Here is a 14,052-nt window from a genome sequence, read left to right as displayed (position 1 = left end):
CAGGCCGGAGGTCAGGATGGGAAGCATGGGATCAGAGCCAGGGTCGTCCCAATAGGTCGAAGCAGGCAGCGGAGGAGCACAGTCAGGAACAGAACCGTGGTCACAACAGGAAATCACAAATACAACGCAGGGCATCAGACAAACACGAGGCACAAAGACCCGGCAGGGTGTGATGGGAGAGGCAGGTGTGATGGGAGAGGCAGGTTTAAATAGCCTTCTGGGAAATGGTCAGCACCAATTAATGGTGCGCCGCCCCTTAAAATCTCCTGAAGCCGGCACGCGTGCATCCTAGGAAACGGGGACGTGCATGCACGGGCCATGGACGTGAATCCGGAGTGGGGACAGGTGAGTCGCGCCAGCACTGCGCCAGTGGGCACCGAGGGGCACGGGTGAGCCCTCGACCCGCGAAATGGGTCGCAGGAGCAACCATGATAGTACCCACCCCCTTTGGCCTCCCCCTCTTCTTGGGCTGGAGAAATCTCTGCAGGAGACCATGATCCACGATATTGTCCTTGGACTTCCAAGATCTCTCCTCTGACCTGAACCCCTTGCAGTCAACCAAGAAGAACCGCTTACCCTTCACCGTCTTCAAATCAAGGATCTTGTTTACCTCATAGATGTCAGAGGAATCTTCAGCCAGATGTACCTGGAGACCAACCACACCTTGTCACCAGGAGAGAAGACAGGAGGAGGCCTGTGTCTCTTGTCAGCCTGGAGCTTGGTATTGGCAGAAGGAAATGCGAGTCTGCTCCCAGATGGACTTCAGATCTCGGACCAACTCCTAAACAGCAGAGACTTCTGAGGGCAAAGGCAGAGGAAGAGGATGACGTGGATGCAGTCCAAAATTTATAAAAAATGGAGCATAGCCTGCAGACGCTGGATCCAAAGGGTTATAAGAAAACTCTGCTCATGGCAACAGAGTATATAGATGCTTGTGAGCATATAGCTCGTGTTTGAAAAAATCCTGTTCGGTGCCCGCTTCAGGATTTTTCACTTTTTTATTAATTTTGATTAAAAATAACAAGTTAAAAATGAACTATAATTAAAATCACAGTAAAAATGTATCATTACATCGGAGACGTGTTTCGTACCCGTACTGGGTACGTCATCAGTCCATATTCTAATGTTTTTTTGTTGGAATTATATAGAATCTTTTTGGCGTGTAGATGCTATGGTTTCGGCGCCCCCTTTTGTGATGATATGCGACATTTAGGTTGTTTTTGTCAAATTTACACAATAATATAAGTCAAAAATCCAGAAGCGGGCGCCGAACGGGATTTTTTCAAACACGAGCTATATGCTCACAAATTTCTATATGCAACATACCCACTGGTCGGGAGACTGTGGGTCCACCAAGGGCAGCCCTGTGGATTTGATCTACAAAAGTGCTACAAGTTGGTTGTGGCTTATGACACAACCTCTCAAGGTGAGCACCTAGTTGTATTCAACTACTGGATTTGGCATTACTTAACCTGCTACACTATATTTGCGCTTTCCACCTTTTTTTTTCTCTCTATCACAAACATGGCAACAGAGTGGACCAGTCGTCCTGACTGAAGGAAACAAACAGACAAAGATAGGAGCACAGTGTCTGGTTCACTCTCTCCACCTGACCATTAGACTGTGGGTGATAGGCAGAGGAAAAGTCCAATTTTACCTGGAGCTGGTTACAGAGGGATCGCCAGAACTTAGAAACAAACTGAACCCCCTGCTCAGAAACAATGTGTTGGGGAAGTCCATGTAGCCTGAAGATGTATTTGGAAGAACAGGATGGCAAGGCATGGAGAAGGCGGCAGATCTGGCAGAGGAACAAAATGGGACATTTTGGAAAAAACGGTCGGTTACCACCCAGATGACAGTATTGCCTGATGAAGATGGCAGGTTTGTGATGAAGTCCATGGCCACGTGAGTCCATGGGCAGCTGGGTATTGGCAATGGTAGAAGAAGACCAAAGGGTTTGAGATGTGACAGCTTATTCTGGGCACAGGAAGCACAGGAACCCACAAAGTCCCAAACATCTTTGGCCAGGTCTGGCCACCAATTGAATCGGGAAATTAGGGCGAAAGAGTGCTGCACCCCAGGGTGCCCAGCCACACAAGAGCAGTGTCCCCAAGTCAGAATTTCCCTCTGGAGAGCAGGTGGTACATAAGTCTTGCCAGGAGGTAGCTGTCCACAGGAGCGACCCGTACCAGTCACTCAGGAGGGATGACATGCTGAGGAGGCATCCACTTCCAGATGGGATGTACAAGAACTGGAGCAGAAGCAAATGCAGACTTTAAGTTCGTGAAGGCTTCTTCAGCAGCCAAAGGCCAGAGTTGGGGGTTGCCACCCTTCTTGGTAAGCGCCACAATAGGAGACAACAGACAGGAGAAGTGCGGGATGAACTGCCGGTAGTAATTTGCTTAGCTTAGAAACCATTGTATAGCGTGTAGCCCTACAGGGCGAGGCCACTGAAGAACAGCAGACATCTTGGCAGGATACATCAGGAGACATCTGTCGGAGATAATATAGCCGAGGAATGGAAGACTCCGCTGGTGAAACTGGCACTTTTCAAGTTTGGCATAAAGGTGATTAGACTTTAGTCGACTGAGGACGTGATCAAAGGTAGAGGATAGCGATTCTTAACGGTGACCCATCCTTTTCGGTAACGAAGAAGAATCCTGCACCAGCCAGGGAAGATGATTTATCAATGAAACTCCTCTGCAGGTTTTCCTTAATGTAGTCCAACATAGCAGCGGTTTGAGGAACAGAGAGTGGGTACATCTGGCCCCAAGAAAGAGACGCACCCGGTAGGAAATCAACAGGGAAGTCATAGAGGCCGCGAGGCGGCAAAGTCTTTGCTTGCTTCTTAGAAAAAAAACATCCGCAAAGTCCTGATAGCAAGTTGGGAGACCCTCAAGAGGCTTTGGAACCACAGAAGAGACCATGACGTGTACAGGATGAGGAACCATCATGCAACGGGACTGGTAATCTGGCAATCCCCAATAAAGAATTTACCCGTCTTTAAACTAAGCCCAGGAGTATGGAGCGGCAACCACGGTAGATCCAGCAGGAGGGGCGAGGTGGAGTGAGGCAATACAAAGAAGGACAGTCTCTTCTTATGCTGGGCTTCAACTTGCAGGTACTAGAGCTATGTGCGGCACTGGGCTGGATCAGAGAGAATCAGGCCTCTGACCGAGGAGATGACCAGGGGCTTCTAGCGCACCACTGGCATATGATGCTGAGAGACCAGGGCAGCATCCACAAAGTTTCATGCAGACCCGGAGTTAAAGAAGGCACACAATTGAGGAGCACGGAAATGACCAGACACAGAGAACCTTTGCTCATACCTATGGACGCTTCTCCCAAAAACCTGAGGTGCTGGCGTTTCCTGAACATTGAGGATGGACAGGACAAGGCCCAATGAAGTTTTCTGGACTGCCGCAATACAGGCAGAGGTTCCCCTGATATCTTCTGGTACGCTCCTGGGAAGAGACTCTGGCTCTGTCCACCTGCATAGGCTCCTCTGCAGACGGAACGTCCGGAGGCTGGAGTGGCCTTTGGAAAACAGGAGCCAGGTGAGGTAGACATCGTGGACGGACTTGGGGTTACTTGTGATGTAACTCCTCGTATGCTCCCTAAACCGCACGTCAATCCTAGTGGCTAAGGTGATGAGATCACTCAGTGTAGACGGCAGGTCACGAGCGGCCAATGTGTCCTGAACATGAGAAGAGAGGTTGCGGATAGGGCTGCATCGTTCCAGAAGAGTTCCAAGGCCAGGGTACGGACAGCATATTCTCCTACAGACAGGTCGCCATAGCGCAGGTTCAGCTACCCAGTCTCATCAGAGTAGGCCTGTGCAGGTTCTTCGAACACGGACCACAGTTCTGCCAGGAATGCCATGTGAGTAGCTTTGATCAGAATGTCTCTGTCGCAAAGAGAAGTCGCCCAGGTCAGGGCCTTCCCAGAGAGGAGACTGATGATAAATGCCACCTTGGATTGCCCTGCGACAAATTGAGACGGGCAGCACAGGATCAGAGTCAGGGTCGTAGCAATAGGTCAAGGCAAGCTGCGGAGGAGCATAGTCAGGAACGGAACCGGGGTCACAACAGGAAATTAGGGCATCAGACAAAGCTTTCTCTAAGGCACAAGGTAAGAAGATCCGGCAGGGTGTGATGGGATAGGCAGGTTTAAGTAGCCTTCTGAGAAATGGCCTCTGCCAATTAACGGTGCGCTGGCGCCATGCCAGCGGGCACCAAGGGGCACGGGTGAGCCCGCAATCCGCGGTATGGGTTAGGGGAGCACCCGTGACATGGTGTAGTTAGTCTTTGGCATTAGTCCAATATTATGGTGTACCATCTATATATAGAAACAACCTTAAAATAAGATAACTAATTACTAACTTATATGAACAATAAAAAATAAATATATGCACATCACAAACTATAATACAGATCATTTGTATCCACATGTTCAGCTTTGAATGTTATTGTTATTTTTATATCACCCTAGCATTGCCCGGGATAGTAAACAGCTTCTGGCACTGGCCGTCTCTGACTGTAACTATCTCTAACCATGTTTTTATGTACACCTGGGAGGCAGGACTTGCCCTATATAAACCATCAACCTGCATGTGATATTGGTCACATTTCTCTTTGCCACTGGGGAAGAAGTAGGAACTTTGAAACACCTTTGGATACAATTTTTTCTCACTTTGGACAAAAAGGTATTAAAAGATACTCAACTTAAGTAAACAAAGATGTCTATTTATATGCAGCAGCTGCACTTCCTTGCAAATCACCAAACCCAAAAGATAGAAGCTTGTCACAAAAAAATGCATAGTAAAAATCTTTATCTTTTATCTTTTTTTTATCTTTATTACTACAAAAAAAAAGTCATAAGTCATTTTTTAATACATGGAAACAGTACAGAACTGAACGTCAGTTTGTAAATATAAAAATGTCAGCATAGATACTTATTAATATAAGAAACCGTGCCAAAGACATATGATTACAAGCACGAAGTATGCAAAAAAACTGTTTGTACAATTATACAGGGTTATTTTCATGAATATGTCAGATTAGAGTATTAGATAAACTACCTGTGCAGTGCATGCCACAACGCATGTTTCAGCTACTCCAGCCTTCTTCTTGTCGGGCATCATGGTGGCTTATTGCTTAGCATTACAGCTTTGCAGCGCTGGGGACCTGGGTTCAAGTCCCAGGGTCAACATCTGTAAAGAGTTTGTATGTTCTCTCCTGGTTTGTGTGGGTTTCCTTCAGGTCCTCCGGTTTCCTCCAACACTCCAAAACATATTGTTAGGTTGATTAGATTGTGAGCCCCATTGGGGGACCCTGTGCATTTGTACAAACAGTTTTTTGCATGCCTTGTGCTTGTAATCATATGTCTTTGGCACAGTTACTTATATTAATACATATTTTTTTTACCAACATTTTTATATTTACAAGTGTCTTTCAATGCTGTACTGTTTCCATGTATTAAACATTTTGAACATTACTTTTTTGCATTAATAAAGATAATAAAATGTTTTACTATACATTTTTTGGTGACAGGCTTCTATCTTTGAGTATTAGAAGATATACCAACTATATGGACCGAGCAATCCTTGTGATATATTACAAGGAGACTGCCGGAAAGTCACTGGAAGAGACTGCCGGCTACAGACAGAAAGGTCACTGGAAGAGACTGCAGGCTACAGACAGAAAGGTCACTGGAAGAGACTGCTGGCTACAAACAGAAAGTCACTGGAGGAGACTGCCGGTGACAGACAGAAAGTCATTGGAAGAGACTGCTGGTAAAAGACAATCACTGAAAGAGACTGACGACCACACAGACAGACAGTCTGAGACAGTCTATAGATACATATAAAATATTTTTTGTTATCCTCTTTTATTTTGTTGTAGCTAAGAGCAGTTATTTACTATACTGTGCAAGGCTGGGAGCTAAAGCTAGTTTGAATATAAAATATATGGAGCAATAACAATAAAGAAAAATAACTTACGGATACATTCTGGAGGGTGTTCCCATTTTCCTTTAATACATTGAATTGTTGGGGAGCCAAACATCTTATATCCTTTTCTACACTGGAAAGTTACTCTGTCATTGTTATAATATGCTTTCTTTGGATTAAGAATTTCAGCATATTTTGGGCTGTATGCAAGAGGACACTTTAGTCCGTTGTCTAGGAGGAAATAAAAATTAATAAATCAATGAGCACTGTTGATTTTACAATCTTAGCCTTAATGGGAACCGGTCATCACATTATTCACGAATACAGCCAGCGGCAGGTTCCCATAGATTCCTAGTAACTAAATGATACCCTTCTTTTAGCTAAATATTGCTCCCCTTAGATTCCCATATAATTATATAATTTTACCTGGTATCCAAAGATGTATTTAGAAAGTCGAGGTGGGCGTGGCCTCCACAAGCTGAATCTAGCAGCTCTTGCCCATGTTTCTCTTTAATTAATTTCATGTGACCAGGGTGACATCATTGCAGGTCCTAACATTAGCAAACTGTACACCAAGCATTTATCTTATGAAATCACATGCACTACATGGAGAGGAGTAAAAGTCCATGCAAACCTTCTGTGATATTTTTTGTGGTCAAATATGTGTGTGGGGTACAGTTTTCTAATGTTAAGTGGCTAAATGACCTATGTTAATGTTACCCTGTTCACCATACATCAAGTTACACCCTCTGACTCGCTCTATAGATCTCTACCAGGCAAATTTTCAAATAGCTACTAGGGCTCTTTAGGAACTTGCCACTAGCTGAATTTGTGAAAAATGTGGTCCCAGGTTCCCTTAAATGCCTAGTACCACACAAAATGTATTAAGTTTATGACTTGACACATATAAAACATACAATTAAACCGTATATATATATATATATATATATATATATATAAATATAGTGTTTATATATATATATATATATATATATATATATATATATATAAATATAGTTTATATATATATATATATATATATATATATATATATATATATATATTAATAATAAACTATATGATATTCTATGGTGCTACATATTGTGATTGAAATGTAAATGGAAGGTAAGGCTCAGCTCACACTTGTGTTCATAGCATAGCAGCCGGTGCAAAAGTAGTTGGCTGCTTTAGGGGGGATAGAGCATGCCATTTTATTCACATGAGTGATTTTTCACAGAACCCATTTTGGCTTATGAACACATAGGGGTACATTAACTTAGAAAGTCAAAAACTGCACTAAAAGTATAATACTGCACTCTGCAATTCACTAAGATTGTGTGCCAGAAATCATCGCTTCCCTGCACTGCCCCGACAGAGTTCACCATCTTTTTTTTTCCATAAACCCAGAAGGATTCAGTCAAAAATCACAGAAAAAAAATGTCAGCCTGAATCCACTCTTACTTCGCGGAGCAGGATATTAGGTAACTTACCAATATAAAATGGCCACAGAATGGAGGGTCATGTAATCACTAACTGTCCATGACCAATCTAACCCTCCAGGACCTTATGATAGTGTTTATGAATGCAAACTTAATGTGCAGGCAGTAGGTAGTATCTAGGCAATGGGTTTTCTTGATGTGTACTGGTGTTTTTTTTTTCAAGTGTTTTCATCAGAGAGCCGAAGATCAGAATTAATTCAGTATTTGAGAGTGTCAATTACCAACATGTACAGGTGGGCCCTGACACCTTTTGGCTCTGCCTCCATTACCACTGACTGCACCCCCACTGCCACTCAACCTGATAAATGAGGGGCTACAATATTACGGAGAGATAAGGCCTCCACAATAGGAGAGGGAGATGAAGCAACACAATGTGAGGGGGAGCCGCAGTTTGGTTTAAATAAGAGCTCAGCACTGAAGGACAGAACAGCTCCTCTACTGTGATTGATATCATTCACCAGCCTTCAGGAGAAACGGTTATTTGTGTCCCTGGATGCAGCAATGTCAGTTCTGCGCAAGGAATATTCTGTGGCAGGAAGAGCTTTACAATGGGACCTAAACTTTTATATAACCATTTAGCATCTCACTTTAAAGATTATTTTCTTGATGATGCCGCCATGCTGTGCCATGAAGAAAACATAAGTGAAAAGTGTAAAGCTAGTTAATATACTGGTAGTGGTTATTTACGTCAATTTCATTTATGCTTTAAGGCCTTGGTGGTTCTGAGTTGTTAACTGTTTTCTTCCTCAGTGTCCCTGTGTAGCTTCTAGAGATCATCTATTATTTGGATGAATTTTGTTGCTCTTTCTTTTGTACTGTTTGTTTGATTATTTGCTTGATGTGACGTTTGATATCTTGTTGGGACTTTGGACTGACAAGCTAAACTTCATACTTTCATCCCCACCTATTCACTCCATCTTCCAGCAGTTCCTAGGAGAAAGCAGCCTCTCTATTTCCCTTGCAGAGTCTCTCAGGGTCTGTTTTTCATAGCTAGCACCACATGTGGTTGTGGACAGACCTGGTACTGGACAGGTCCTGAAAGTTTAATTACACCACCCAGTGGAAGTCTTGTGCTTTCTGGCCTGTGAATATTCCCAGTGTGTTCTATATTGTGTTAAATAATTTTAATAGAAAATACCTGGCTTATCCTTGGGATCTGGAGTTGGGGCAATGGAATCAGGTTCAAGTGGATTTTCAACTAGAAAAAGAAAGTATCAAATGTAATTATTGAAATCAATAGTTTCACCTTCGCTCTCTCAGGAATGCTAAAAATACTTTAACAAGTAGAGTTTTTTCACACTGAATTATCTTCATTGAAAAAAGAAACCAGATACTAGAAATAATTCATAGCATAATAATGTTTGAAAGGAAAAAACATCCATCCAATAATTTTAATGTGTGAGATACTGTATGAGAAATTCCTTTCAGTATACACACTAAAATGAATTCTATAGAAACAATTTAAGCAAAATTATATTATCTACGATACAAACAAGGTTAATCAGGGCATCTCTTATTAAGGTGTTTGAGGAAAGCAGTAGAAAAATTTACTTTTCTGTCCCACTTGAAAAACCTTTTCCAGCCTCGTTTTATTTTCTTTAGTGAAAGAAAACCTAAAGATCAACTTCTTATGTGCTTCATGTTTAGAGTATAGTATATTACATGAAGAAACATTTATCATGGTTTTCCTTGATTTTTTGACAACTACTTGAACATAGAAGCTTTAACTGACAGATTTATGAATGTTTTGGCTAGTGCAAAGCCAAGCAGGGTTAGATTTATGAATAGAACACTGCAAACTGTTTATTATTAAGCCAAAGCCGCTTTAACTCCTTAACTCCTGACCAGACTCTATTTTTAGAATCTGACGTGTCACAATAATTGGTTATAACTTCGGAACGCTTTATCATATCAAGGTGACTTTGACACTGTTTTCTCGTGACGTATTGTTCTTCATGTAAGTTGAAAAATCTTAGTGATAAGTTTTACATTACATTCTGAAAAATACAGAAATTATGCAAAAATTCTGAAGAATTCTTAATTTCCAAAGTTTGAATTGTTCTTCTTCCCTAGCAGATTGTCAGACAACCCAAATTGCTTGATATCTAACATTTTCTGAATGTTTGCATGTTTTTTTGTGCATCATATCATTTTTGTAGGATGTTATGAGGCTTAGAACTTTATGTGGTGGTAAACTGTTGTTTGGGCACACAGCTGGGCATAGAATGGAAGCAGCGCCATGCAAACATATTAAGGCTAGAGATGAGCGAGCACTAAAATGCTCGGGTGCTAGTTACTCAAGCGGAACATTTCCCGATGCTCGAGTGCTTGTTTCGAGTAACGAGCCCCATTGAAATCAACGGGAGACCCGAGCATTTTTCAGTAAAATTACAAACTGAATGAGCACTGTTCAGTGCAGATGTTTTCACTGAAAGAACACAGTGAAAGAACACTGCAGAATAGATTGCAGATGTTCGCGAACATCTGCGTTTTGTTCCGGAGACCCGTGCCGAACGGTGTTCTCCGCAATAGTATTTGAAGAACAATATGTGTGAAGAACAACTTGCAGATGTTTGGAAACATCTGCAAGTTGTTCTTCACACTTATTGTTCTTCAAATACTATTGTGGAGAACACCGTTCTGCACGCGTGTCTCCGGAACATCTGCGATCTGCTCCGGAGACACGCGTGCAGAACGGTGTTCTCCGCAATAGTATTTGAAGAACAATATGTGTAGAGAACAACTTGCAGATGTTGTTCACGAACATCTGCAATCTATTCTGCACTGTGTTCTTTCACTGTGTTCTTCAATTAAATGATCAAATTAAATGTTTTAATTGTATTTTTTTACTGTTCTTCACTTTTTTTTTTATTAAATGCTCGTTATCGAGCAGGGCAAATACTCGTCCGAGCAACGAGCCGGTCCGAGTATGCTAATACTCGACCGAGCATCAAGCTCGGACGAGTATACTCGCTCATCACTAATTAAGGCTTATTTTTTGCAGCATAAGATATACACGTACACATACTTCAGTTTGTGGGATCTATAGCTTTTTTAAGAGATTTTATTAACTAAGTTATTGGAGACCCAAAGAAAATCATTTATTTTTGTTTGGGATTTTTCTTTTTTTTTTTGGCCGCTCACCATAAACATAAATATATGTTATTCTTTGGTTCACTATGGTTATGGTGATGCCTCATTTATATAGTTTGTTTTATCTTTGCCCAATTTTGTGAAACAAAAACAATAGTGGAGAAATTCACATTGTTTTTAGTATCGCCAACCATTCTGAGGTATTACTTCTGTATTTTTATGTTGACAGAGGTGGTTGAGGGCATATTTTTTGCGAAAAGATTTGTTTTTTTCAGTGGTATCATTTTTGGGTATGTAACTTTCTTTGATCCTTTTTAATAACATTTTTGTGAGGGTATTTTTAGAAAAATCATTATGGGATGTTTTTTGTGGGTTTTTTTTACGGCGTTCACTCTGTGGATCTAACAATGATTTTGTTTTATTGTTCAGACTTTTACGGATACAACGGTACCAAACATGTGGGAGGGATGTGTTTATTTTTGTTTTTATACTATATTAGGTTTTTCTATGGGAATTTGGGGCTTTATGGACTTTTGTATTGGATTTTTTTTATTTTATTAAAAATGTTTTTCACTATTTTTTTTAACTTTATTTTACTTTAAATCGACTTTGACTTCAACCAGCGATGCTCTGATCCCTGGTTCAAATCCAAGACACTACAATACTAATGTATTGTAATGCAGTGTAAACTGTCTGTGCATGCAGGGTCTGACTGGAGGAGACATCGGCCAGCCCCAGGGACTTGGCAGACCTTTGGGGCTTCCCTGCAGAGGATCAGATGGATCCCCCCGGGATTACAGGGGTCTGATTTGCAGAGAATGTGCAGGGACCCCTTTACACGCCATGGCCATGCATGACCGCGGTGTGTAAGAAGCGGTTGACACCCACGATCAGGGTAAAACAGCTTCTGGCGCTTTTGTGCCGGCACCAGAAGCAGGTAGCCAGTGGCTAAGCTGCACTGGCATCAAGGACAGCCCTCGGGTCCTTTATTGGACCCTGATATGTAAAGTTAATAATTTTTATTAACTTGCAAGATACACTACCATAAAAAAACATTTCTATAATAGTAATGAATCTGGGAATCATGATATGCATGAACATATGAATTTACAGGATAACAATTATAAGGAGGATGACACCTAATTTACAGTGCACAAAGTTTATGGATCAAATTAATTTGTTGTCTTGCAGATTTTGGCTTGCGAGTTCTCACCCACTAACACTTATGTGGGTAAAAAATTTTGGACCCACAACCTAAATATATTTACGATTATGTCTAGAACACCAACATTAGATAAATATCAGGAATTGCTAGAACAAGTTCTCATTAGGTTGAAAAATTAATAATAATCAACAGATTATTAACATGAGTAACAAGTTACAACACAATTAGTTACCAAGCTCTTTGTGCCTTGATGACCAAGGCCTATTTTTTAAAACCAGCATGTGTCACTTTATACGGTTATACCTTTAGAATGCTTTAACTTACCCAAGTGTTTTTGAGACTGTTTTTCAAGTTAGTGGGACATTTTGGTCGATATATTTTGAATTTATGAAAAAAATATGAATTTGGTAAACATTTTGGTCTTACTACTCAAATTAGTTACTGACTAACATTTTCCACATTTCAGTTTTGTGTTGGCGTCATTTTAGAAGGGTCCTTTTGTTTTATTATGATGCTATTAAGATCACAAATCGAATGGCATTTTCTAGAATTTTTGGGCACCATCATGAGTAGAGCCTTTGGATTGTGTTTCTAAATGCAACCAAAATGCCACGTGTGAAAGTGGCCTCAGGTACCACCAACCTTTATCCCAGAGAATTTGTAAACTTTTTATCATATGGTATAGGGGGCATATTAACCCCTTGCCACTAATGGGCTTTTTCCTTTTTCCTTTCTGTTTATCGCTCCCTACTTTTAAAAAAAATCAGTGCGTTCCGTGCACAGAGCTGTATGAGGGCTAGTTTTCTGTTTAACAAATTGTACTTCCTAGTGATGGTATTTTATATTCCATGCCATGTAATGGGAAGTGGAAATATAAATCAAAATGTGGTAATATTGACAAGTGGGCTCTGTTTTTACGTCTTTCACTGTGCATTTGAAATAACATCTCTAACATATTCTTTGGTTTGGTATAATCACAGGGATACCAAATCTATATAGGTTTTATAAGGTGTTAATAGATTTCACCAAAAATTGTAACTTTTTGTACCAATAACTTTTTCATACTTAGGAGTAAGGAGTTGTCTAAGGTGTCAATTTTTTCTGGGACGAGCTTACATTTTTATTGCTACCATTTTTGGGATTGTAGATCAGTTTTTGTCACATTTTTTATGTGTTGCAAAAGGGCAAAAAAGTGGCAATTCGGACATATGAACACATTTTTCTGTTACGGTTCACTGCTGGGAATAACCAATTTTATATTTTTATAGATTTGGCATTTTTGGACAAATGTGATACCTGATATGTTGTGTTTTTTTACATTTTTCCACTTTTTTTATTATTTATTGTTTTATATGTGGATCGGAGACATTCTAATGAAATATTTTTCTTTTTTCATACCTTGTGTATGAAATAATATGTGGGACATACTTCTGGTCCACCTAAAACACAAATTAGGAGACATTTATCTGATATTGACAACAATGCAGTGGGAATTTCAGCGGTCTCAAGAAATTTTAGAGAGGTTCATATAGGTAATTCAAAGGGATTCACATGGCTAGGCTTAGAAAAAGTCACAACATCTGTTTGCTGTGGAGATTACAAAATGAAATTGTTAAATAGGGAGATGTACTGGAATTTTGTATTGGGGATTGACCTAACGTAAGACAGGATCTTATCTTATGTTATTAATACATTTGCAGGTTTAGGTAATTTTTTTCTTTCCTCTAGATTTATTGTACAACACTTTAATGGGTTTACAGGGAATAATCATTTAAATCTGTTTAGTAGTATAGGTCCATGTTAACTTATGTTTTTGGTGTCAACTTTCATAGTTTAGAATGTTCATTGGAGAATATATGTACATTTTTCATAAAATCTCTTCACAAAAATGTTCTAAAAAGTGATTTAAAAAGGTAATGTGCGCCAAAATGGTAACACTTGAAAGGACAACTCAACACATAAAAATTAGAGCTAAACTAGCTCTGTCACCCAAAGAATATTAAAGTTACATCTCTGAAAAAAAATTGCAAATAAAATAAAGATTGTATTGCCAAACTTTATAAAAGTTGTTTTACGTACGTTGAGGGGTATAGTTTCTATAATGGGGTAATTTATGGAGTTTTACTTTTATATAGGCCTCTCAAAGTGACTTGAAGTCCCTCAATAGCAGGAATTTGCATTTTGATGTGAATAATCGCACCTAACGTTCAAAGGCCCTTAACATCCTACAAAAATAAGAGTATGCATAAAAATCCATGTCCACATAAAGAAGACATTCGGTGAATGTTAGTCATAACTGCAAAAAAACTTAATAACTAAGTGTGGAAAAAGTAGAACATTTTGAA

The 14,052-nt window shown here is 40.2% G+C and overlaps 1 protein-coding gene across 1 annotated transcript in view; it reads right to left on the bottom strand.

Annotated features, from left to right (window-relative positions):
• Positions 1 to 14,052, bottom strand: part of CFH (complement factor H) — a 205,210-nt gene that overhangs the window by 71,816 nt on the left and 119,342 nt on the right. Inside the window, exons 14-15 of the mRNA XM_072129059.1 lie at positions 8,588 to 8,647; positions 6,002 to 6,181 (exon numbers count right to left, since the gene is read on the bottom strand). Of these exons, the coding sequence (XP_071985160.1) occupies positions 6,002 to 6,181; positions 8,588 to 8,647 (240 nt within the window). The remainder of the gene's footprint in view (positions 1 to 6,001; positions 6,182 to 8,587; positions 8,648 to 14,052) is intronic.

This window comes from Engystomops pustulosus, chromosome 10, assembly GCF_040894005.1.
Source record: "Engystomops pustulosus chromosome 10, aEngPut4.maternal, whole genome shotgun sequence".
Lineage (NCBI taxonomy): Eukaryota > Metazoa > Chordata > Amphibia > Anura > Leptodactylidae > Engystomops > Engystomops pustulosus.
Note: the sequence above shows the minus strand (reverse complement) of the source record. Positions and strands in the feature narration are given on the sequence as shown.